Genomic DNA, 27,142 nt, shown 5'->3' with positions numbered 1-27,142 from the left:
TTGTATGCATTCTGACACTGGGTTTTGTGTGATCAGGATATGAATAGGCACTTTCTACATAAACACTCGGGAAATCAAGTTTACATATCAGGTGTGTGGAAAAACAACATAAACAACCAGTCAGTCAATGAAATAAATCCCTAATAATTATTAAACAAACATGACAATACTTCAAGGAAAAAACTCAAGTTTTTCAGTGGCACTTGGCTGAATAATCAAATGTCATTACTTTGATACAGAATACACTTTCTGGTAGTTCTGGTAGGAATATATAATAGGTAGCAACCAACAGGCACCTCTAAACCAGCAGATCATGTTTCTATCAGATTGTTCCTACAGCCCAATCAAATATATACTTTATCCAATGTACAAGACACATCGTATGCCTCATAACTATAAATGGCACTATTTTACACATTGGTTACTACAGTCATTTTGGCTCATTGACCCCGCATTGAGGCAGTGACAACTTTTAGTGCTGTCCTTTCAGATATAATCGGTTTAGCACCTTTGACTGTCGGAACAGTTCGTTTTGTATTTTCAGCTGCTTGACAAAGAAACCCAGTCATGTATGCTAAACATGTTTATCAGCTAGACATCTTTGTGACATAGAATACTAAGATCTGTTAAGAGCATGGCAGCCTTGATCATGGGGTTCTCATATTTTAGTAGTTCTATCCTGCCATCAGTTATTACAGGGATCAGCCAGCATAGTGGACATTTGAGGAGTTTAATTAAGGAAAGAGGGATTACATTTTGCTTTATACGAACACCATGGGCAAGGCTGCCATTCTTTCAGATCAGGCAAGATACCTCAGTAACACATTCCATTTTTAATGAAAACAAAAAGAAAACTCAAACTCTGCTATGGTGTACTCAGTGATGGTCAAATGCTTCAGTTATCAGTGTGAAAAGTGGAGACATGAGAGACTTCAATGCTTTCTGCTTGAACATGACTCCGTCTGCAAACTGTGTACCTTATTGTTCGAGTGAACCTCGACCACTTGTGATCTCATGGTCTTCAGTGCTAGTGTGTATTTCACTGTATGATTATCTGTTCTGCAAAAATTAACTTAATTCTCTTCTTAAGCTATATAGCATTCACATACCTCGGCACCATTGGCAAAAGATTCTTGGTAGCCCAAAATGAAACAAAAGAAATGTAAACATAACCATACTTGTTTTAGATCATTTTGCAGACTTCTCCTAACTCTAAATACTGTTTTTTTAGTTTTTTTATATTGCAATAATATCATGCTTTAGCAAAATGTTCTTCTCAAGAACAATCAAAATAAAATAAAATACTCTAATAGTGAAATAGTTTAATTTTACAGAGCATAGCCACTACTGCTTTTGTTGTTTTTTCCCTTTTGACTCTGTTCATACTTTTCATGCACATAGCTCATTTTTATCCCAGGTATTTACACTATTTACAAACAATACAACCATACTTCTTAGGCATTCAAACAAAACTATACAAATATTCTGTTTTTGTCTCGTACCTGTTTTTGACCCATTTTTAATGAATAAAATAATATATTTCTAAAATACAATCCCCTTTGGGTAAATGTTTTTTCCTACGTACTTTCAGCCTTCTTTATATACAGAAATCGCTCAATTGTCAAAAATATGGATTTGTCAAACCCCTATTTTGGGACAAGCTTAGGGACCCCTCAAAGAATCTCTAAGACGTCAAGGCAATGTATGTGATCTTCCCCTCAAAAGCCTTCGCAGGCTCTGAAGTTCATTTAAAAAGAACAGTAATAACCTGCATGACCATAACCATTACAACACAAAGTAGGCAAGTTCTTTTCTCTTGTTAGGTTTCAGAGGATCAATCAACAAATAAAAACAAACAGGACAATACAGGGATAGCTTCAATACTGAGATGATCGATTTCATGAGGGAGAATATGGAAACAAAAAGAAAACATCAGAGGATAGGCTGAAAGACTAGACCATAATCACACAAGCAAAGACTTTTCTTGCCAAGAAGCCATGCATCTTTTCTTGGTAGGATTCAACAACATAGAGTCTGAGGATACAGATCACCAATACATTGGACATGATGGAACAAATACATCGGACAGTATGGAACAAATTCAAGTAATAAAGTGACAATATATACGATAAAGCATAGGGTTTCTTTAGGAAATGGCAAAAGAGAAATATTTTATCACCCATCTGCTTTGTAATGGTTAAACCCCGGACTACATTCATTTGTAGCTCCACCCGTGTGGGCAGACTGGGGGGGTAGAGCACAGTGGGACAGCAGGAGTTGTTGAGCTAAATTGGATATCATTTCATCTACAGCAGTGGAAAGAAGTGGGAGTGTGGGTGACCAATTTATTTGGTTAAAAAAATCCTCCTTCAAATGAATTGATTGGTCACTTAAAAAATTATGAAGTACAATAAGAGCCCAGAGTGTTTCTGCCTGGTCTCCCTATCCTCTGAGATCTTCTGCAGCAGCCTTGACGTACGTCTCTTGAGGTCCTCGCGTTTGACAGACCTACTGAGGCATGTCCTGCTTCCTTCATCGTCCAAAACCTCTTCATATATTCAAAAAAGACAAAGCAATCCATGAAAAAGTGCAAAAAATGCCATGAAGCAAATGTTCTGCACCCCCCACCCCGACCCTTTTAGTTTATAATCCCGTAGAAGTTGCCACTCTCCGTCAAAAACCAAGTCAGTGGAAAGAATAGATATGTGAAAAAATGCTGTTGTACATGTAATAGAAGTTGAACCGGTAACACTGCAGTAGTAGTAATAATTGCAGTGCTTGCATTGATGTTTTTTTTCCATTTCTCTTGTAAAATGTCTCGGGTACAAACAAAAAAGAAAACAGGAGTCAGGAGAGTGATGTCAAATCGTGAGGGGGCTCTTCTGAGGGGTCTCATGTTCCCTGGCCCTTTTCAATTCTTTCACCCTGGAACACAGAGAGGGAGAAGCGTCCATGAATACAACATGCACGACTCGAGTGACAAGCAGCAACACTATCACACTGTTACAAAATCAAGTCCTCCGGAACTGCGGCTGCTCTGTGAAAGAAAACGTTGATCAGGATTGAGTTCAACTTGCACTTAGGAACAAACAAAGGAGGATAATTATGCCACAATTACACAATCATTACCATGTTAATCTAAAGAATTTCATTTAGGATAAAACGCTTACGTGAAGAAGAATACAATAAGTCTTGTCATGAAATGCATTTAATTTTGAGGGGTCCTTTCTAACACAATATGGTAATGATATGATCATTATTTTAATAACAGTTATTATTCTAGTTATTGTTACAGGTTTTAAAGTGACACTTTTCAGCACCCTGGAACACTTTTATTCTCAAAACACAGCATGAGGTACTTCAATTATACAAAGAACATAATATAATGTGAACCTATCTATTTCGTCAGAGATGGACAGCACAGATTCAAATGAGTATTTAACATCTACGTCAATGAAACTTTCACATAAAAAAATAAGAGAACTCAGAATTATTTTTAAACACACAGGTAAAGGCTGAGAAGAATTGCTCTGGTTTTAGGGGGGAAAAGCAAATCACATTTAAATCTTTATTATTGAATGCATTGTGTGGCAGTTGGCGAAAAAGAGCACCAGTAGTGTGTGTGGGTTCACAGAAGAGACTCGTCTCTCCAGTGTGTGTGCAAAAAGAGGTCAGCCTGTCGTGTACAGAGAACTCTTTACCCTAGCAATTGACTTTAACACATCAACCGGGGTCGTGTAATGGATTTAGCCCTACACTCATTCTTTGCGGAAGATAACTTCTGCAACATTTATGTATTGAGGAGAGGCAGACTACTTGGATCCGGTGTGTGTGTGTGTGTGTGTGTGTGTGTGTGTGTGTGTGTGTGTGTTGCATCCTCTCACACTGAGCTGGAGACTCCCGGGAGGTATGAATCCATTAAATCCCTTTGTTGTAGTCCCAAAGGGTGGAGTAACCTATTGTTTGTTTTTGTTCTGTGACCTATATGCTATCACAGCTTCCTAACCTATATCACAGAACAGCAGACATACTTTCAAAGTGAAGAGTTGGTTACAATAACAATCTCCCCTGCTCTAAAAGCATGATGCCCTATTTCAGGACAGTGTACAGTATTTATGGTAAAGAGTAAAGACATGAAATATGCATTTAGCAGAGAGGTAAATGTTGCAGTGCTCAGACTGATATCTTATAATGTCTTTTACCCATTCATGTGTACCTTTTATTTGGTATTGTATTGGATCTGTTTTGATAAACCAGTGGACATCACACATTCAGCAGTTTGACCAAGTTTTAGCAAAAGGAAATCGGAGGGGACACACCCCTCTCAGTCTGTCGAGTGGCCAGAAACAGGACACACAGCCAGTCAGACAGACAACTACTGGAGAAACAGCAGGCCCATAGCATGCCTAAAGGTATCAAGGCTCATAGTTGTCACCACTCGCCATGCAGCAGAATAAAACATGACTGAAAAAAAGCTTCCCATTTCCTCAAACTGGCTATCTGCATAACCACACAAAGCTGAAATAAAAACACAAAACAATAACAACAAAAAGTAATTCCCAAGGAGAGAAAGACAGAGATAAAGAGAGTCAGAGAAGTGCCTGTTAAGTGTTGCAGTGATATTGTCATTCATAAGCATTTTGTTAGTTGTTCGACAGTTCTGCTCTTAATCTGAGCTTCTCAGTCCACCTGTGGCTCCAGTTGGCAGCCTTCATGCAAGCAGGCATCAAGCAACAGTGATGGAGAAGGAGGAAAGGTGGGTGGAGGGATGGGAGAAAAAGAGCAAAAGAGAAAATGAGAGGGAAGGAAGGAGAGAATGCAAAGGCCAAGACCTCATGAGGAGATAATTGTATTATTAAAGAGTGAGAGACAGAAAGGGAGATAACAGAATAACAGAGAGAGAAGAAGAGGAAGAGGCACGAACTGAGTTGCTGAGGCTGCACTCACCCGCTTGAACAGTCTATGGTCCATCAAGGGGCTTGGCATAAACAGCAAAACAATACCAGACAGCTATTAGCACACAGTAGGCACTGTGAGGGAGGTGGGGCGAGGACAGGTGGGGGCCAAATACAGTGAGGGGAGGGGTGGAGCTTAGGTGTTGGAGACATTTTCTAACCACCTAATTTGTCTGACAAAAACTAAATCAAACACACAACACAGTGTAAAGAGAAGAGTAGTAAAGTAGTTTCTACTGTGTCTTACTGATTAGCTCAAAGGGGTTTTATTCAACCCGTGCAGTAATATAAATCTGGAGTTTTATCTAGCCTATGTGCGTAAAATATGTAAACATTAGTATTAGTTAGTATGTGTGAGAGTCAGTGTCGGGGTCTACCTGTGACGGCAGCGACGCAAGAACCTCATGATCTTCCTGGCAGCCTGATCCTGCCTCTTTGTGAGCAGACTACCTCTGAAACACCAGAAAACACATAGTATCTCTTTGTTATTATGAAATAATAATTCAACTTTTATCTTTCAGTGAAAATGTGAGAAGATCTATTTCAAAAAACAACCTTTTTGAATGTGCTCGTCTATAAATTACTGAATAAAATTGCTTCAAAACGCAAATGTTTTGGCATTTTCACATCATTTTGTAATACTGTATGCCACAATGGTTTCTTCACTATCCTACAGTATTTAGCAGGATAACTATTTACGTTTTTGGCTTATAAGATATGTCTACCTCAGTTTGTGCTGCACCAGGGCAGCAGCCGCCCCGCGGTGGTGCGGCTTCAGCCTGCCAAACTCCTTATAGCTGCGGTAGTATTGCTGAATGAGCACAGCAGCCCTCCTGCTCTGCTGGAACTTCTTCTGCTCGTGATAGCTGCGGAATTTACTCTGGATAAGGATGGCGGCCTGCGTCATCTTCTTATAAAGTGCATACTGCCAATGAGAAAGAAACAACGTGTCAAGCTTTGCTGTTTGCAATAGTGCTATGAAGTTCAAACTGCAGTAGAAGAACACGACCTAATGTTTGGCAATGAATTCAGCTGCTTATAGTGAAAAAAAGTTACCTTCAAGGCTATCCATGTTAGCTTGCAAACAGAAAAAGGAAATATTGTGAGTGATGCACTAACATACTCTATACTCAAAAAGTCTGTTGAGTTTAAAAATGATAAAAAGTTATGTATTTAGATTTTACTCATGTAAATATCTTCCTCCCAAAAGACTCTCATATAGACTAATTACATTGGAGCCTGTAAACAAAACCACTTATTACCATCACCTCAATGTTTTGGAGGTGCCTACCTGTTTGTATTTCTTGTAACAACGTTGAATGACAGCAGCAGCTACTTCCTGTTGCTCTCGGAGCGGCCGCCCCTGTAGGAGAGTAGAGTAGGACAGGTCAGAGGTCACAATTGCACCTACATATTGCCACAAAGGATATTGGTGGCTCTGTCAAGTCTCCCTTAGGGTCTCCTGGTGGCAGGTATGTGAATGCCACCATGGCACGAGTCCACCTCCGGTGAACTGGCCCCCACAAGCGCAGTGGGGAGGAGGAGGAGGAGGTGAACTGTCAGGCGACCCAGAGGCAAAGGTCCACCTCAGAATCAGCTGCTAGACGGGCATAACAGATGACTGCAAATGACAGCGAACAGTTTGTCATATGAAAACTCATTAAAAGTAGCCGGGGGGCAGGGAGCAAGTTGAGGAATGGGATCGGGCAGTGGGAGAGGACTGGTGTGTGGAGAGCTAGTTTGAAACAGGCAGTAGCAGGCTCCATACACCTAACTAAGAGAGAGAAAGAGAGACAAAGCGAGAGGAGGAGAACATAAGCTTAATTATGTCTAATTGGAGCGGGGATAAGGGGGACAGTGCAGTCGTTCTTCTAAGCAAGGCCATGCTCTGCTCAAGGCACCTTCCCATGCTGAAACCACAGGGACATATTCGGATACATTTCTGTTCATGTTGTGATGTGTATGTGAGCAGAGGAACAGAGAGTGAGACAGAGGTAGAGAAAGGAAAATGTGAATAAAATTGAGCAAACAGTACATCCCCAGACGAATGAACCGTCTCACAACCCTGAACTTTACTGCAGAAATCAGAGCTTTATGGCTTGGGACCAAACAAAACCCTTGTACATCTCTCAAATAAACAAACACGAAATCATCTAATAATACCACTCCTAACAGTACAGCCCTGTCTCTGCAGGCTGCTGTACACACAGCGTATGGCACCTGAGCGCCGGGCCTGTACCTTGTACTTGCGGAAGGCAGTTTGGACTAGGCGGGCGGCCTCGTACAGCTCTCTCTGCTCTGGATCAGACAGAGTCAGCTGGGCCAGGTCTCGCTCCACCTTGCTGTTGGAGGCGTTGATGAACTCACTCCAGTCAGCTGGAGAGGGGAGTGTAGACCTCTCCAGGGGCCCCTCTCTCAATGGAGACCCCCCAGGACTGAGGCTGGGGTTTGACGATGGGGTCAGGGGTTCATTATACAGAGATCTAAGGACAGAAAATGACAGAAAAGGTCGTTTTATTTCAGACTCCATGTTTAGTGAAGGACAGAATATTCAGGCTTACATTACACCTGTCTTTCTAACATTTTTAAATACAACTTGTACATATGTTTTTTTACTGCAGTAGAGGTGAGTGTACAGTAGGAATCAAAATCATATCTAAATAGTTATCGTTTTTACAATGATGGCAACATCTTCATGCCATATAAAGCAATTAAACAACTGATAAATGAAAGTGTTCATCATCAGATTTAATTTCTTTGACTGCCTGCAAGCTTCAGTAAAAAACTTTAGTGGGTGTAATTTCAACCAGCAATCCTGAGCCACTGTCACCTCAATTAAATAATACAGCTTCTCTTTTCACATGCCATCCCACTGGCTTACACTTTTGACCCAGCTATTGTGGTAAAATACTAAATATAAATAATATGTTTAAACAGAACATACTTTAGACCCATTTTACTCTCACCACGGTGTTCCTTACCGTAGGTGTATGATGCTTGGCAACTGTTCTACATCTCCAAGGTAGTTAGCCAGCCAGTTCATGGTGTTGGTTACCCCTGACGTGTCTAAGGGCAGAGAGTCCGCTGCGGTGAAGTTCTCCCTTTTGATTCTCTCTGGCGTTGCTTCAATGATGTGCTCTGCCAGAGTCATCATATTCGCCTGTTTTGTCGGGACAGACGAAGATGAATGAGAATAAGACCCACTTCGTCAATTTGATGACTGTACAGGATCTAGGCAGGTATAATTATTTGGTCACGTGTCTAAAATCTTAGCTTTAACGCAAATGGGGTACAATAGAGATGAATGATACGGTTAGAGGCTGAAATTCCTAATCCAGCACTTCATCTGTTGGAGGAGTAGCTAGACTGAGATGGATGGCTTTAAGAATCCCTTGGCTATGGAAGTGGATCAATAGAGAGTTTATTATGCAGTGATGGTCATCGACAGAGTGCCATGTTGGCCTGGTGCATGCCGCCTACCCATGGCAGAAGATGGACATTAAATAGGAGGCGTAGTGTGGTTGAGTGCAATTCAAATCTAGCATTGCCACTAAAATATCCAAACTGCAGATTGCAATTGTTTAAAAAATGTAAAAAGATCACACAAAATAGTTTAAAATGTGAAATCAGTTTGAGATTTTCCCGAATTTTGGAACCTTTCATCTGTGGCTATTCTAAAACAGATCCACACATCTGGCTGATGGATGCTTGTTCTCACCTGCAGGTCATCCATCTGTGTGAGACAGTCCTGGTTCTCCAGATCTTCCCGATAGGATAATAGTTCTGCATCAGCCATTTCCCTGTCAGCCATCACCAGCATGCCTAGCTGTTCCCGCTGACGCAACCGGTTGACGAGTTTCTCCTTCCCCAGGCTGCTTCCTCCGCTGACCCCCGACGCCTTCCTCCCCATGCTGCTGCTGGAGAAACTCTCTCTGGAGGTCCATCTGGTTGTCCCTGTACTGCTTCCCGTAGACAGGCCCTTTTCTGAGCTAAGGCCCTCTGAGGACAGGCTCTTCGGGCTAGAGGACAGCTTGTGGAGCTGTTGCTGCTCCAGGCTCAGAGGAACAGACATGGCCTTGTCAGGCCGATTCTGAAACAGTTCTGGGTTGGGTTTATGCTTTTTAGCTTGCGGGAGGTCTCTTTGGCCCTCGCTGCTGTAGTAGTTGGAGGGCTCTGACCGTGGCCTTCTCAAGTCTGCAAAAAACACAATAGTTGTAGAAATTAGTTTCATAACACACTAACAAAGTAATGGATTTCCCAGTCAGTGACTTATTTAAGGTCATCAGTAACTAGAGTACAGTAAGAGCCAGAGAGTCTGTACTGGCCTGGATTGAGGCTTGTGGCACTGGATGTTGTTGTTGTTGTGGCAGAACACCCTTTCTTGCCACTGGGTGCAACTCCACTGTTGTTTGCCCAGCTGACCATCCAGCTGTCTGTGGTGGGGGTGTCGGGGGCGGGAGAGAAAGACATGCGAGTTGTGGGTGGTAGAGGGGCTGGAGACTGCTGCTCTTCCCTTTGCAGCTGCTCCAAACATTCCGCCAATTTGGTATGGCCACGAGATCGGGCAATTGAGAGGGGTAGGCGACCCAGAGAATCTGGGATAGCTAGGGCACGTCTGTCCCATTTATACAGGACCACTGCTGCCTCCAGGTGACCCAGTGCACAGGCCCACATCTGGAGGGAAAACAGACAAATAAGAGAAAGTGGCAAAGGAAAACAGGGTTAAAGGGTTTCATTACACCAGATTGTAACAAATCTACACCAACTACAGGTTGCACATCACATAAACTAGGATTTTCCGTTTTAAAAGTATTAACTTCAGCTGTCTTACCAGAGGTGTGCAGGAGAAGTGATCTACATTGAGAGGGTCCACTTCTAACTCCAAATCAATACTATCAGCATGTTTAGTGCTGGAAGGAAGATAGAAAACAATTAGTATCATGCTGCTATTTGGTGTGGTGCACACCAATTACAAACCAAAGTGCCATTAGGCAGAGTATTTTGTTCTCACCGCCACTTGATGAGTGTCTGGATGAGGGTGGCGTAGCCTTGGCCTGCAGCCAGGTGAAGGAGCGTCATGCCTCTGAAGGTCTTGGAGTGGATTAAATGTTTGGACTTGGCCCAGCACGCTCTGCTCATCATCTTCTCACAGACCACCACGACACGACTCTCGAAGGAGCTGCTGGCCTGCGTCTGAGCGGATAAACACTAACATACACGAAAGAGATAATCATCGTTGTTGGTTTTCTACACCTCTTCAACAAGAATGTTGTTCTACAGTACTTAATGACAAAAACTCAATGTCACATCTACGTCTTTTTGCACAACACATGAGTCACGTCATGTGGCTTTTTACCTGTGACTGGCTGTTGTTGTTGCTTCCACCTCCTCCCCCTCCTCCTACTCCTCCTCCCCCTCCCCCTGTTCCTCCCCCAGCTCCGCCACTCCCTGCACTGCTCGACTGCTGGTGGCTGGCCATCTCCGCCATCCTCCTCTCCATCTGCTCCAAGCGCTCCAGGATAGACATTCTGAACTGGTTATCTAGGCAAACAGTGGGACACAGGAGAAGAACACGTCAGCATCCAGTGTGCAGAAAAAAAATGGCTGTCTTTGCTATTACCAGCACAAACAACCCTGTGTCCTGACAAGACAAATGATCACACAGTATGCACCACAAGCTGCACCAAATATGTTGCTCTGAGCAGCACTAAGACTGTCGCAGTGACTTGGGGCTTAGCATCATGAGGCGTACAATCAACCATTAAGGGAACAAATGCATTAGCCTATTTCTGAGATACTGCAAAGCTGATAGCAAGTTAATATCCTACTTTCAGCTGTAACATTATAATCATTATTAATCTCCCAGAGTGTGAGTGAAAACAATAGCATCAATCATTAACTTCATCAAAACATTGGCTTTACTAAAATAACCTTTCAAGCCTATCAATCATCTGCTAATGGCTGCCATCACCGAACGCCTGCCTCACCAATCAAATACAGCCCCGGCACACTAATACAGGTTGAATGATTGGCTAATGAGTGGGGGCATGTTAAAAGTGTCCACCCTTTCACAAAGGGCTTCAGACACGCTCTGGAGGGAGCGTACAGCTGAGGGCCCTCTCCAGCTGATTAAGTATAGCCTATCGTGGCCAAGAGTCCCAGCCCACCCCCGTACCATGAGGCTGTACGGTAGGAGGACTAAGAAGTTCACAGTACAGAATCAATCACGACGATCCAGACTCCTTGAAAACCCAGCCTTTCTTTACATTCAGATGGATGGAGGCGTACAAAAGTTGAAAGTGTTTACACGCTGCTTAGGAGACAACTCATTTTTGTACCCTTTGGCAGTCAGTCCAGTTTTGCCATTTTTTTCTGCTCAGGTTCTCAGCCTTGTCAAAATATAGAACACACTGCATAATTCAATGGCTGTGTGGAGAGGACAGCGTAATCGACTTCTAATGACTTAAATGTATTTCAATTAGTGAAACAGACATAAAACAGACAAGGTGTCTGAAAGCAGACTGTGTGACATCACCGGGCACTTTTTGTTTCACAACTAAATTTATTTGAGTAGGTCATAGTAGAAAGTCCATACACTTATAAACAATGCAATTTGAACCTGTTGCAACACATATATCTAAGATTACAAGACATCTAGGTTTATAGAGATAACCAATAACAGTCACCTAAACACACACACACACACACACACACACACACACAAGATGCATGCACATACTGTACACACACACACACACACACACACACCCAGTGGAAAGGGATGGGCACAAAGAGCCCACTGCAGCAGGGAGTATAGAAGACTGCATTAGCATTCCCCATTTAGCCGCTATGAGGCCGTTTCTGTGGCAACCTGCTGCCGAGCGGTAACTAGGCGACAGGAACATGGCTGTGTGTGTACGGTCTGCCTGCGTTCTATTGGCTTTTTGATGAAGGGGAGGGGAAGGACTCAAGCAAAAAAAAAAAAAAAAAATGGAAAGAGGAAGGCAAACAATGAAAAAATAGAGTCCATAAATCTTCTTTGCTATTCTTTTGTGTACTTGGCCTACTCACTTTTCTCAGTGTTGACACCGTAGGTAAGGACCTAATGACTCTAAGTGGGGAGCCTTCACAGCACGACCTGGTGACATTTGCGCTTTACGGTATCTTGGCAGTCATAGCTCTGGGCTCCATGGGGAGCTAATGTCACAGTCAGACCGCCTATAAGCCGCTGTAAAAGAGGTCAAGTAACCGCTATCATTGGACAGAAAAACATAATGTCACAATCTGGTAAATTAGTACTCTCAGTGACAACGTGCTGCACTGTGAGTCTCTGGGAGGTGAAAAAAACAGAGGTTGCTGCCTTAAATTCTGATGTGTGCCGTAGACTGTCTACGTGAGTCTGCAGTCAGATCAGTCATCACTCTTTATCAAGCTGGAGAAAAAGCTTGGAGCGCTTTAAGTGCATCATCCTATGTGGGATCCATCTTGACCTATCCACATGGTGACTTGTGTAAACAGGTGAGGTGAACATTTGAGAGCCTGAGTGCCGGTGTCAGGAGGGGAGTCAGAAGGTTGAGATAGGTCACAGCACTACAACCTGACTTGGTACAAGGCTATGCTTTCCCTCTCCCTCTGGCTGACATGGGGGGGATGTAGACGGCAAGATGGAGAGAGAGAAAGAGAGAGAGAGAGAGAGAGAGAGAGAGAGAGAGAGAGAGAGAGAGAGAGAGAGAGAGAGAGAGAGGAGGGGGATAGTTAGCGGTAGGCTGACATGTCTTTGTTCAGACCCAGTGCTGCAGTGTGCTGCAGTGCAGATGATGTCATCTCCACCTGCTGCCTGCTGCTCCAAATGCGATGCACGTCCACTGCAGAGGGAGGATGGGGGAAGAGACGAGTGGGAGGGGAGAGGGAGGAGACATGGAAAGTGAGCAGCCACACAGAACTGTAACAACACTGTGACGATGTGAACGCCCTCCCACTCTCCGGTTTACTCCCTTGTGACGGTGATTGGCAGCAGAGGAGGTCACTCTCAAACATTTAGGGCAGACGCGGTGTTTAAAAAGCAATAAAGACAACGCAGAACACCTCTAAATATACTGAAAACACTTTAATGGTAGCTGATTAGTCAGCTAAGGTGTAAACGTACAGCTGTCATAACATAAATAAACCTTCTAATGCTAGACAAAGTTTCTCCAATAATTAAAGTCCACTCACTCGCGGAGATTTATTTCACATCTTCCCCATTTGGTGATGTATTAGCCCACATCACTTTGACCCTTGCTAACTTTAACTATCTAAATTGGATATGAAAAATACAAACAGCCTATGTAACTATTCACAAACCTAAATTAGAAACTACACTGATTTTCGAGTCCCATCAACTTTTCTTTATCTACCTGGAATCAAGTCTGGTCTGAGTTACACTGCGGAGTGTTAGGCTTTATCTAGCAAGATTAGTTTGTCTCTGTCATTTTCAACTAATACAACTCAGATACACTTATGTGAAACACTAAATAAACTATAAGTCATTATATTTGAAATAGTACCAAACTAAAAAAAAACGTATACCGAGAAGAGGTGTGGTCAAAACAGTTATACTCTTTTAGAATTAAGGAAGCCTTTTTTCTGTATTTTCTTAGTGAACTTTCAGTGAATGTTATGCTGAATGATGACCTGATTTGTCTCCCACCCAAAGTGAGAGGGAAACCTCTCACCTCTGGGACGAAAGCCTAGAGAGGATGGGAAAACACCACACTTCAGGTCTTTTAATAGAGTGACAGTTGCCTTGGCTAAAAATGGAATATTACACACACAGATTGTGGAAGAACTCAAACCTAATACTCCATGACAAGAAGTCTCGATCTTTCATGACCGATAACCCAAATGAGTACTTCCGTAGCTTGCCTTGAGACCGGCGCTCATTATAATAAATGACTAGTGTTGTCATCATAGACCCACCAGACACTGGCCCGTGACCCCGTCCCTTCATACACATTAAGAAGCTGGGCTCCACGGGGAAAGTCACACATCAGTAGTGAACGCTGCAAAAAAATCCATAGCAAAAGTATAAATGTTTCTGCATTATAAAACTGGTGACTGCTCTGTGTGGCTCTACTGTTGCTTCTTATTAGCTTCTCTCAAAGGACACTCATGTCCTCTGAGAGAAGCAGCATTGGGACATAACCCAAACAACGTCACAGCCCTGCCCCACATGATTTGTCTCATCTCTAGGACATGACAGCAGCTCCTCATGAGACAGGCTGATATACAGAAGGATAGGGGAAGGAAGGACAGGGCAGTGTATTGAAGAGCAGAGAGGGAGGGAGAAGAGGCTGAAGAGAGGAGGAAGTCAGCAGGGAAAAAAAGGACAAGGTGAAGTGAGATGAGGAGAGCAGGGTTATTCAAATAGTGAACTTCTAAAAGGGTGCGGGAGAACATCTTTAATCCTCACTTCTAAACCTCTGGTTGTGTTCATGCCAATCAGGTATAGTGCTGGACCTCATTATCCCTCTGCAGTCAGTCCACTCCCCACATGTCTCCCGCAGAAAGACCGAGGCCAGCCACCCTCTGGGTCTCTGTTTAAGCTGACTGACAGGGGTTGGTATTTGTGACTGTGCAGGGGAAAGGGCCAGGCCATCTGGCAGCATCCCTCGCAGCTGGAACACATGGCTGTCTGTTGATTAAAGCCTGACTTAACTTTATATATAGAGTAACAAGTTGAAATGCTTTCCATCTTTAGTTATTTTTTATTTTCTTTATATTCTTGTGAGGAGAGCGTTAACAGAAGATTCAAATTGTTTTAAAAAAAGGTACAATAAATGTGCCAGAGACATATTTTTGTTGATGGCATCAAATCAATTTGAGGATTCTATCTATCCATCCATCTGTTATATGGCTTACGCTGTTCAGGGTCGCGGGGGGGCGTTAGAGACGAGGGGTACACCCTGGAAAGGTCATCAATCCATCCATCCGATCCAGGCTAACACATAAACTCAAAATGTCATTCATCCTCACATCCAGATATCACTTTTAGCTTACAATTCACCTAACCTACATGTCTTTGGACTGTGGCAATGGAATCACTTGGCGGAAAATGCCTTCTCTACACACACAACAGTGTTTGGTGATTTTTCTCTGTTAGAGGATTTTACATGTTCCCTCAAGTCCAAATGTGTTCTCAGTGGGAAAATCGTACTGGTCTTGCATACAACAATGTACAACCTGTACACAAAGGAGAAGTCATTCACACCATATGTTTCATTTGATTTTAAAGTCAAGCCAAAAAGATGAAAGGATCATATCTTCTCCATTACAGCGTTTTACCAAATTAATACAGCAACAGGTGGACTACTTGCAATATGTCCTGTCAGAAAATTCTGTCTCACCATTGTTCGCGCATATCATTTATTCTCAAGCACAAACAGCAGTGTAATGGCCGCAAACAAAGGTCACAATGCATGAATGATACTTCTCTGGTCTGCCATAAAGGTGAAGCAGCTCTTAACCTCTTGGCATTTGTCCAACTGTATAGGTCAATATAAGTGGAGTCTGAAAGGTGAATACATTGTGTCATATTAAAGGTAAAATGCCAAGAATGCACACCATGGGGATTTACTGTCAACCCACATCACACTAATAGAGTAACACAGTATTGTCTTTTTGTCTTGGAAAGCAGGGTGGGTAGTTTGATTTTCTTATAGATTGACAATACAGTAACGAGTACATATCATTAGCTTCCAAACAGCTATATACTGCTTGACACATCAGTTGCAGGCAGGAGTGCAAATGACAGCCGAATGGAGGAATAATTTCAGAGACCAATCCGTCTGTTTAAAACACCACAGGGATTGGATGTCTCCAAAGCTTTCCATTAATAGAAAGACAACACAGTTAAATGCATTCACAGGATTCTCAGTGTGTCTCCCAATTTCCTCTAAATCTTTCTCAACATTGTAACACAAATATAATTCTGTCTTTTGACACAAGTTGGAATCATAGATATGGTTTATCAAACTCTTACAAGAACTATAATTTACATGTGAGGACAGGCTGATGATTGGACAGACAAAGAGACCAATGTTAAAGATATGTATGTTTAGTATAAGGAAAGGTTTATTACCCCCTTTATTCTAATTGGGTTTATGACACCTCAGAGGGATACAACTGCACAGTATGAACAGTGAACCTGGATTTAATAAGCCCATTAGCAGACTGGCCCATTAAAGACCAACTTAACTTACAACACAACATAAAATAATTACTTTCCCTAGCTTATAGTTATTAATATACTGTACCACTAGCTGATAATACAGAACATTAAATGATCCCTTTGTGCTACAGTTTATGAGCAGACTGGGGCCTGTTAGCACAAATGTGGACAATGTGTTGTCTTAAAGAAAACATAGCACAGACAGATTTTAATGCAGAAGATAATGTAACAACCACAACCTATAACTTTAAATGTTCCCCAAGGCATTAAATGACACCAGTTTGACAGACACACCACACACTACATGTGATACTGTTAGCTTCATGAAGGTAGACATGAATGCATAATTATTACATTGGATAACAATAGATAGACAAGGTGTCACTGCTTTTGTTTCTACCTGTTATGGTAAAATCAGAAGCAATGCATTACTGTAAAAAAAAAGAAGGCAAAATTACAACAGGAGTCAACGACAGAAGTCAGAAAGGTCAAGCTCTCTCTAAAGTAATGTTCTCCTTTAAATATTTGTTTTTTAAACGTAGGTTTAGGGCAATCCACAAGCTTTAGCTGTGAACATTTCCACGTAGCAGCTGCTGTTTCTAGTACTACTACTAAACTAATGTTTGACTACAACAACTACAGTAAAATACGTGGACCAGTACAGCTAGATAGTGAGTCTTTAAAGTCATAATGGTCTAACACACACACACACACACATTTTTATTCAGGGTTTGTAAACAGGGGGCAATATATATATTGCTATGCATCTGCAAAAAGCACACACGTTACTGGCAAAACTACTGCTGCCACTAATAGTGAATTATGAAGGATTATGTGCAGTTTGACCAAGATAGAAACTGTTTGTACTGCTACCAAGTATATAGTAAATCACCTTGTATAATTACTAAATAGTATGCATATGCATTAAGACCTATTGTTTGTGAAAACTTCTTTAAGATATATTCTTAAAGACTTAGCAACTTTGGTGTCTTTCACAGTTATTTTTAAAGGTTACACTATGTTGCTCACACAGGAGCAACAGGTTCATAAATATATATGTGCAATGCTGTTACTTTAAATAGGGAAGGAAAGCCCTCAACCAGAGCAAAGTTGGAACACTGATAAGGGCTACAGACCAGCCGCTGTTCACAGATCCGTGGTGCTGAAACGCTCAGCGGCAGCACTCACTACTGAACCTTTTAAATCCACACTATGCTGTTGGATTAGCACATGCTGTTTATAACAGTAGTCCTAATTACAATATGAACTATGTGTGTTTTGAGCCAATAAATAACAGTATGGGTAGATTTCAGCGACGACTCGCTGGCCCGATAACCTGAGCAGCACTTAGGGATGCGACAGCACTCTAATGCGCTAGACCACACTTTGAACAACACGTGAAGCAGCACTCGCCGCTGGTAGTTTAAGGACACCAGCCTGAGCGACCGTATAGTTCAACAGACCTAACAGACTGAAACTGTCTACTAAGAGTCATTCATTCCAAAATGCGGGAGGAGGTTTTGTGCCAAAACTAGCAGACTTGGAAAACAGTCACACGAGAGCTCTAAGTGTAACTTACTTTGCTGATCAAAATGCAAAGAAAGCAGATCTACAGTTTTTGTCACCAGACGGAGTCTTGATGAGTGTTTAATATGCCCAAGCACTAGTCGTGAGTTGGCTACTATGAACGTCAACTATTGCTCTGCAATGAGGCAGACTCACGTGAAACACTTGAAGAAAGCATGTGGCTTAAAAAGAGCATTTCTGTAAAACTCCGCTACAGCACAGACACATGGACTACATTCACAAACAACTAAGCATGTTCGAAGGAACGTGTAACTTCAACTTCTTCACGAGAAAGGCACAGGCAGCACATGAACACAACACAAACACAACACAGCACTACATCCATAGGTTGAACTTAACACTTCTAACCTTCTATCTTATTTTCCATTGGTAGAGTCCACCCCAAAGCCAAAGAACACTGCCTCTTTTGTCTTTTAGGAAACGCAGGTGTCATTCACAGGCATCCTGACCCAAAGAAGTCCAACCAAAGCTGCATTTCACTCAAACTGCAGTTTTGCCCCCTCAGCCTGACGGTCAGGCTACTGCATGGTGTTACACGGAGAAAACAACAAAAATATAATCCTTCGTGAAGACTGAATCTCAATCTCTACAGAGGACTCGTCAACAATAGAACAAAGTGAGGGAAGAGAGCGACGTGAGGAGAGAGGAAGACCGCTCACTACTCTTCTTCCTCTAATAGCCCCCTCCTCCTCTTCACTTGTTTCACCTCACACACATACACACTTTCCTTGTGTTTCTACTAGTCGCTGCTACCCCAGCCTGCAGTAAAATGACAAATACCGCTGCTAGGAGACGTTGTGCGCACGTGCCGCCGGTAAACAGACGCCCTAATTCCCGCTTGCCGCCTCGAGCCCTGCTCCTGCCTGCTCCTAAAAGCTCGCCCATTATCGTATTAATATTGCTTATTTATGCTGTTTTGACAATAAAAATAAGCATTGACTTTCAAATAGCTCCACTCTCGACGCGTGTTGCTCTTATTTCGGTGCGTCTGCAACGGAGTCTCTCCCACACCCGGGAAAAGTCGGTACAATCTTTCAAAACACGAGTGGATCGCCTTCTCCCAGCCTAGCTGCCGTCTGACAGTAAATCGTGTTCTGTTTGCGGTAGTTTACCATGTTTACCCAAACACGCCCACTTCTCCGCTCCTGCATTGTGTGTAAACGGTCTGCTGTTTGTCACGCCGGTGTACTTAGACTCGGAGTCTGGGCTGTCTATACGCTCCCTTTAACACTAACAGTCGGTATGCCGCTATGCGGGGCTGTTTTCTGGCAGTTCCCAGCGAACCTCTCCAGGATCGGGTCCTGGGATCAAAGCTCAGGGATTTATTGGGGCGCACGATGAGTGCTCTGCAGCTCCGACAGTTTTTTTTTCTGTCCTGCCCATGGCTCCGTACCTGCAGTGCTGCAGAGAAAAGCGCCCCTTCCCCCACTCTGCATTATGACAAATCAAGGCAGGCAGGCAGCTGTGCCATTAGCACATCATAGCACAGTGAGTCTTCCATTGGAGAACAAACTCTAAAAACTGTACAGCACACCGCAGACTAAACGTTACACGTATGGAGCGTAATGTCAGCAGCCTATAGTTAATCAGGCGACTGACCGCAAGGGTTAAAGAGCAAGAGCCTGTACAATCACTTTAGGGAACAGGAATAGTGTTTTTGAAAGAGTGAAACTACACGGATTGCTTTCATTATTCCGTTCGATTTGAAGCACTTCATTCTTCTCCTGCTGTGCTTCCAGACTGTGTACTTTATCGATGTGATCACTGTGTCCAAGTGATTACATCCTGCCCTACTTCTGAAATAAGTTATATGGGCTAGCTATTACCGAAGGCAATTGCATTTCTCTGCGGTTGCAAGGGGTAAACAATGACCAACAGATCGCAGCATTTACTTTTCCGAGAAAAATAATCTGTATTTTAGCCAAAAAGAGTGCTCTGCACCAGAGTCAGTGATCACAGTGCGGTTGTCCTGAAGATGCTGGTCACAAACCCTTCTACCCTAAGCTCTTATAGACCACAAAGGAGCACTAACGATCCATCATGTGTGTGTGATTGGCCCACAGGAACAAAACAATAAAACTAGAAAAGCAACAATAATTCTCATTTTTAATGGCTAATCTCCTGTCACATAGAAACTCACATGGTGCCACCTCTTATTCATTTTTGACACACAGGTATGTATTCGTACACAAAAGTATGTAACAATGCACACACTATTAATGTATACATATTCTATGAAAGAAGCATACAATCTTAATGTAATGTGTGTATTTCAAATGATCTTTTCCCTCTGCAAATGCATTTTTTCCATAAACGGTCTATCTTTATGAATAAATCAGTGGCTAGACAGCCGGGTGCAACAGAGAAAAATTCTACTGAAATCCCGCCAAATCTTGGATGTCAAAAAATCCAATACAGTCAATGTTCTTTGTGGAATTCCACATGTCATGGTCATCCTCAAATAGGACACAACAGATTGCCTTGAAACCAAATAGCAGTGGTTGCATGCAAGGGGTTAATATAAGTAAGGTAATAGGCTGGGTTGTGTTTTCCCTGAGACAGTCAGCTCCTCCTTAACTAGTTCTGTGAATGGGCCAGTGAGGCAGTAGGGTATGAATGGCGGAGGGATCCACTGGTACTGCCATGTACATGGGAGCCGCCAGCTCTCGATTACTCACTCCCACTCCCTCAAGGGCCGTCTGCAATGCAGCTGTCCTGTGAGCCTGTGCTTCGCCGTGCCCTACTTTATCCTGTCAATGCTCAAGCACTGCAGCAATGCTTCTCCGGCAGCACCGCGCGCGCGCGCACACACACACACACACACACACACACACACACACACACACACACACACACACACACACACACACACACACACACACACACACACACACACACACACACACACACACACACACACACACACACACACACACACACAATGACTTACATACTCATTACATTCTGGTGAACATGCCCAGAGTAGGTCTTCTGACTCATATTCTCAATTTGAATTCAAACAGAATGGAAACTTGCCAACCCTGCAGCATCTGTTGTTACATCTAGAAGACCTCTACAGTGCTGATCTCTAAAGCTGTGCTACTGTAAGCAAACAGAAAACGTTTTTTTTTTTTTTTTTTTACAATTTGCAAATACTCAAAGAAATCAAAGCCCACATTTTTCTTTTCATTCACACTGTTGTAAACACATCAGCTTTACCATTGGCTGATTATAATAAAGGCAAGATGAGGCAATAACAGTTCATCTCACTAAAATAATTATCATAAAATCACGCTTAAAATAAAACATGCTGTACCAACAGACTGCAACGTCAAAGTGAAGAAATCTCAACACATCATCTAAAAAAACAAAGGTTACTCTCAAATCAGTTTTTCTTGGGTTATACCAAGAGGGAGATAGAGCACAATAACACAATATTAATATCAATATTATTCAGATACTAATATACCAAAAATACAGCAATGCTATGCATAGTCCCATGTGTAATACTACTTCTACTAATAATAATAACAATAATAAAAAGGCAAACTGAATTATTCATTGCAATCTACCGTTCCAATGCATTACATCACACGTGTATAACGTATACAATTCAATCAATTTTATTTATTTGCAGTTTGCTCAAATTCATTTAACTTCGACACTAGCAATTTCAAAACAATAGTTTGGTATGATACTATCTTAACACCACTGTTTTTCAATGTTTATATGTAAAACACTTAACTATTTTCCAGTCCTGCAAACAAAAGTGCTTTTGAACAACTTTGATAACAGGTTCTTGCTTACACTCCCAAACACAACCTCCACACATGCTGCGTAGAAGCAGGCAAAGCCAAGGATTTGTTCATGACCTTTATCATGTTTGGCTGAGGACCAACAAATCAGCATGTTTAATGGCAGGACACAAGATGTTACATTCTACTCATTATCCGCTTGTTATTGTTCTAGCTGTGCACTGGTGTTGTTCTGATATATGAGATATAACAACATCAATCCCAACCAGAATTCAACCCAAGCTGAACATCTGTGCAGACATTTAACAAAGACAATGAACATGCAATGTGTTATTTCAATTGAGTATTAGGTGGAATGAAATACCTGAGTGTCATGTACTATCTACAATGATAAAAAACGTAAGGTCTCAAGAAGAGTCTACTAAGAATTGACCAAGATCCTGCAGACGTGTTTGTCTCCAGGAGAGCTAATGCATGTGAATGTGTAGGCTGTGACCTAAGGTATTAGGCAAAGCCAGAGACAAGTTTTGTATATCATGATGGTCCAGCAGATCATTAATCACAATTACCAAAATCAACGAGGGTAGCTACAGGACATTTGGAGAGCCAGATAGAAGAATCAGAAGTTACTTAAAGAAGTAACGATTGGGGAAAACACAAAGGTAAAATGGACCACAGAAAGAGTCAGAAGAATCAAAGTGGAGGTGATACTGCGCAGAGACCTACCATCCAGCGAGAGCCAGTCGTGCTGGGATGATGGCAGTGAAGGAAGAGCGCGAGCCTTGTACTCAAACACCACCGAGTTGGAGATGATCTGGTTACTGACGGCCACCTGTAGCGTCACCAGACCTGTGTCATGAGCTGGAGAGGAAGAAGATAATAAAAGTTTAGAACATGCCAAATATACACAATATCATCAATAAACGGTCAAATTTGACAGGTTCACATTCCGATATATAATTGTGGGGTTAAATCACATACATTAGACTACATTAGAATGACAGTAACATTATAACATCAACTCATGTAATGCCACATCAAGCTAAACCTGGATTTTTGGTTTAATATCACAATATTGACATTCATTTGAAAAAAGCAATTGCTTCTTTTAAAAATATATGTTTTAAAAAACATTAGACCAGATTTGTACATTTTGTGAACTTGCCAGCTGTTACTTCAAACAGATAAATGAAATAGGATATTCATTATAGATAAATACAAAATATAATAACACTGGTGTGGTGAAAATGTATCTAAAACCCTAAACCCCCAACCTAAAAACATCAACAACAACAACATAGGAATAGTCAAAGGAAAATAAACAGTATACTAGAAGAGTGAAATTGGTGTAATGCAGAAAAATATTAAAAGTCCATGAGCAAATTCAACTCTGATGGCTCATGGATAATGTGATGGGAAATTGTCTTCATAAACGCCACTTTTCTTCTATGATGTGTCTAACCTGGGCAGTAGCAGCGCAGCACTCCTGGTTGGATGAGAGAGGCGGGGACAGAGATCTGGTCAAACAAGCAGGTGTAGTTTGAGTTGGCCTCCTGCCAGGGCCCAGTGATCAGCACCTTAACTCCGCCCTGAAAAAAAGGAAGAAGGTTTTAAAACAAACAAACAAACTCATAACAAAGCTGCGAAGTCAGCTTCAAGGATCCCTGCTTACACTATGTGTTGTGACGCTGCCATCTAGTGTGCAAATGTCCGAATTACAGCAAGATCAAAAAAATGATTCTCAAACTGATCTCTGCTGCTATCATGTGGACAACCAACATCATTTCACCACACACATTTTTTAAAGCACATGGAAGTATTCTGCTGCCCTCCAGAGGTAGGAACACAGTATTACTGTTGACAACAGAACTGTAATACTGACGAGACTGTGAATTACATAATGACAGAAGCACGTTTTGTAGCACCATCTTACACATTGGCATTTATTATACAATATATAACATAGTAAGAATACATACTTATTTTGTTAAATATTTCAGTTTAATTCTACCAGCTCCAAAGACCAGCAAACTTCCTCCTAAATTAGAGAAGTTTGATCAGTGTACTTCAGATGAACTCGCAAATCCAGGTTCCATATATGGAGGCAACAGAATGGCCTCAGACTGCCAGGCACCAAAATCAAACAGCTTTATTACTTAAAATGTATGTCTAAGTAGAAAACATGTCAATGACAGGTTTATGTATATGTTCGAGATAACACTTTTCTCCTATGTATTGTGGGTTGTCCTTTGATTCTGAAAAGATAAGGATGTATGCGTCGTTTTGTCTTCAAATTACAGATAAAAGAGGAGAATAACTCCTACCTCAGTTGTATGTTTTCATTTACATTAACATTTTATCAAAGATTTTACCTTGGGGGCGCCTTTTAGTGTGTTAACCGCAATTTCCTTGGTTAAATTCTAGTCTTGGGACCATTTAAGTAGACTTGAGACACCTCTGGGTCTACACAGTGAAGTCAATGTGAAACTCACTCGATCTGTAATAGCCAGCAAGGCAGGACTTCAATAGTTGCAGAAAGAAGTCCAGGAAAAATGACCCCACTTCTCACTTGATTTATAACCGTAGTAAACTTTTTAGTCCTGAGTTTATGTTCTCAATCGATAGTTTCATGCCTTCTTCAATACAACATGAGGTTCAAGTCGTAAATTGTCGTTCTATTTACAGTCAAAAGTAAATAGAAATGGTTGCTTTTGGGTGATTCAACATTAACATTGACAGTTCGCTACAACAGCGTTTAGCATTGTGTGCGCTCTCTGACCATTTGATCACAGAATAACTCTTTTAGATGTCCTGTTTTTAGAGTTTGGTTTGACTTTGCTCCAATCTCTCTTGTATTTTTTTCAAGTAAAACAAAAAAAGATGGTGGTGGCCAAAGTACAACACTTCTTGTTGCATTTCACATCTATCTCAAAAATAATTTCAACAAATTCTTCCAAAAAACTCACCTCAGGGTAGGACCACTCCGGGGAGTAGTCAGTGACCATGAAGAGCCGACCTGTGGCCTGAAGCATCCCCAGAGCCCCCTGGGCTACAGCTGCAGAAACCACCTCTGCTACATTCATGTAGGACAAGGAGCCCGGCTCTCCTGTGTTTCCCCCTCCTCCAGCCCCAGCACTAAGAGACTGGGGGCTGCAGCAGGGCTGAAGGCAGAGCTCCGACGGGCTATAGCCGGATCCCCTGGCCCCTCCATCTTCCTGGCCTTGAGGGGGCCCACCGGTGTTGTTTTGACTATCGGAACTATGGGATTGGACCAGCTGGTGAGCATAGAGGGCCCCACCAGCTGACATGGTGGTTCCACTTCCATCGACTGAGATGAAGTCATTGATGAGGTCAGAGAACTGGTTACCAAAAGAAATGTCAAAGTGATCCAGGCTGATCTCCATGCCTGTCCCTCCTGCTCCCCCATTATTGGCCGCTCCAACGAGGCCCTGGTGTGCTCCGACAGCGTTGTAGAGTCCCTGGACCATACTGGTGCCTTGGAGGAGAGGCTGCAGCTGCTGCTGCTGGGAGCGGTTGCTGCCATCAGTATTGTTGTTACCATTATGCATTGCTACTCCTTCTCCTGCACCTCCGTTCCCTCCTCCACCTCCATCCGAGGCCTGCTGCAGGTAGTGCTCTGCGCCCTCTCCGTTTCCTGTCCCACAGGCCTGGATGTGGTCTCCTGGCTTGAGCAGATTCTCACCCCCATTTTCAGTGACTCCAGCCTGAGCTGAATTCACATTGCCTTGTTGCTCTAGACCCACCACCTCTTCATGTTCAGCACCCATCCCAGGAAAGCCCCCCTGGTACTGAAGCAGCTGGAGAGAGCCAGCCTGACCGCCCCCCTCTGCGGGGGAGCCTCCATTACAATTGGGCCTGTGCTGGTGGGCCTGATGGTGGTGGTGGATGTGCCCGTTGCTGCCAGGGGAGTCCGTCTTCACCACTTGCAGCCCCATATAAGCTCCAGAGTCATGGGAATTGTGCTCCATCAAATGTGTTTTCTGACCCATGCTGGGCCTCCCCTGCTGGCCCTGTCCGGTCTGAGAAGAATCCTGCAGGAAGAAGCTGGGGGAACGACTCTGGTGTTGCATGTGAGGACTGGACATTGCTTGACCGTAGTTTACGGCGGTAGCGTTGGAAGTATAGTCCTGCTTGGCATCAATAGCACTGAAATCCATCTGCTCCAGGGTAGTGCTGGGACTCAGACCCCCACCAGAAGGAAGCAGAGAGCCCGCTGTATTCAGAGTAAGGTTACCCTGGCCCGAACCAGCACCAGATGACACAGACACCCCGCCGCCACAGCTCACTACTGGCCCCACCTGGTAGCCACTCTCCTTGGCCAGCTGCTGCTCAAATGATGTGTCTTCTGTCTTGATATTCTTTACCAAAGCTGAGCTGAAAGTGTAGCCGTTGTCCGACATGGCGGGGGAGCGCTGCATACTGCCATTGCAACTGCTGGAAGATGATGTCGAGGAAGAGTTGCCCTCTGTCTTCATTGCACTGCCTCCATAGGTCTGGCCCTGTTTGGGGTTGTTCAGGAAGCAGTCGGGGTCAAAGTTCATATTGGTCTCCGGGATCTTAATGCTTCCAGCATCCAGACTGCTGGAGAGCACCAGCTCCTCAGACACCCCCGCTGAAGACAGCATGGACAGACTGTCACCCGCCGCGTTAGTCCCAGGCTCCCCTACTCCTCCACCGGGGAAGGCAAATTTGTGACGATCAGAGGCCACAGAGATCACCATGCCTGTGAGGTGGCATCTGCACCCATCAGGTGAGTGTTGGGACCCCCAGTGGGAGACATGCTGTAAACAGGGTCTCCAGTGACTTCAGACATAAAGACACTCTGTGACAAGCCCGACATGACAGAGGCCACGTGGCTCATCCCTGTCACCACGGGGCTGTCGGCCATGTCCGGGTCGCTGTTGAGGCCGCTGCTGATGGACACAGGGGAGTTCTGCGTGGTGTCAGGGACTTCCACCTGGTTGGTGGACGACACCTCGGTGCTGTTCTGGTGCAGCAGGACGGGCTTGTGGACTTTGCCGTTGCGTTTCTCCCTGGCACTGCCCCCTCCTCCGCCGGAGCTTTTGCCCCCGCCGTGGGCACTGTGCTCTGTCTTCCCCTCCGACACATCGTTGTTCTGGACTTCAGAGTGAGCACTGCTGTAGCCTCCTGAGCGAGGGTCCACCTTTGGGGAGATGATGCGGTGTTTGGCGCTGTTGCATTTGTGGTGCACACTGCTCCCTGCACCTATGGGACAAACACAGACAAGAGGTTGGATGTTTGGATGGACAGGTGGGTAAAAAAGGGGGGAAAGAAAAGACAAATACATACACTGAACTATTGCTATTCAAATAACTAAAAAGGTACTACTGTTCAAGGAGGACACAAGTGTGGATGAGCTATTTGTTTTTGTATTTCTCAGATGTTTATTTTCCTTAAATGATTAAAATAGCCATTCTTTTAGGTAAACAGTGAATTAAATTTATGGGAAGTTTTGTTGCAGCTAGGGGTATACAGAGTGATTTGTTTTACAAATGAGTAAACTGCTGATCTACATTATGTTCCTGAGTGACAGCCTAAATCTAATTACACAGCTGAACATATTTGAATGATTAGCAGAACATCCGGGAACAGCT

At 43.1% G+C, this 27,142-nt stretch overlaps 1 protein-coding gene across 1 annotated transcript in view; it reads right to left on the bottom strand.

Moving 5' to 3' along the window:
- Nucleotides 1–712: 712 nt before the first annotated feature.
- Nucleotides 713–27,142, bottom strand: part of camta1a (calmodulin binding transcription activator 1a) — a 270,525-nt gene continuing 244,095 nt past the window's right edge. Inside the window, 17 exon segments of the mRNA XM_063886403.1 lie at nt 713–2,925; nt 4,948–4,978; nt 5,333–5,407; nt 5,681–5,880; nt 6,012–6,032; nt 6,247–6,318; nt 7,195–7,438; nt 7,937–8,115; nt 8,674–9,149; nt 9,281–9,629; nt 9,787–9,865; nt 9,967–10,163; nt 10,312–10,496; nt 22,233–22,367; nt 22,969–23,095; nt 24,473–26,253; nt 26,256–26,753. Of these exon segments, the coding sequence (XP_063742473.1) occupies nt 2,893–2,925; nt 4,948–4,978; nt 5,333–5,407; nt 5,681–5,880; nt 6,012–6,032; nt 6,247–6,318; nt 7,195–7,438; nt 7,937–8,115; nt 8,674–9,149; nt 9,281–9,629; nt 9,787–9,865; nt 9,967–10,163; nt 10,312–10,496; nt 22,233–22,367; nt 22,969–23,095; nt 24,473–26,253; nt 26,256–26,753 (4,682 nt within the window). The 3' untranslated portion in view covers nt 713–2,892.

This window comes from Eleginops maclovinus, chromosome 1, assembly GCF_036324505.1.
Source record: "Eleginops maclovinus isolate JMC-PN-2008 ecotype Puerto Natales chromosome 1, JC_Emac_rtc_rv5, whole genome shotgun sequence".
NCBI lineage: Eukaryota > Metazoa > Chordata > Actinopteri > Perciformes > Eleginopidae > Eleginops > Eleginops maclovinus.
Note: the sequence above shows the minus strand (reverse complement) of the source record. Positions and strands in the feature narration are given on the sequence as shown.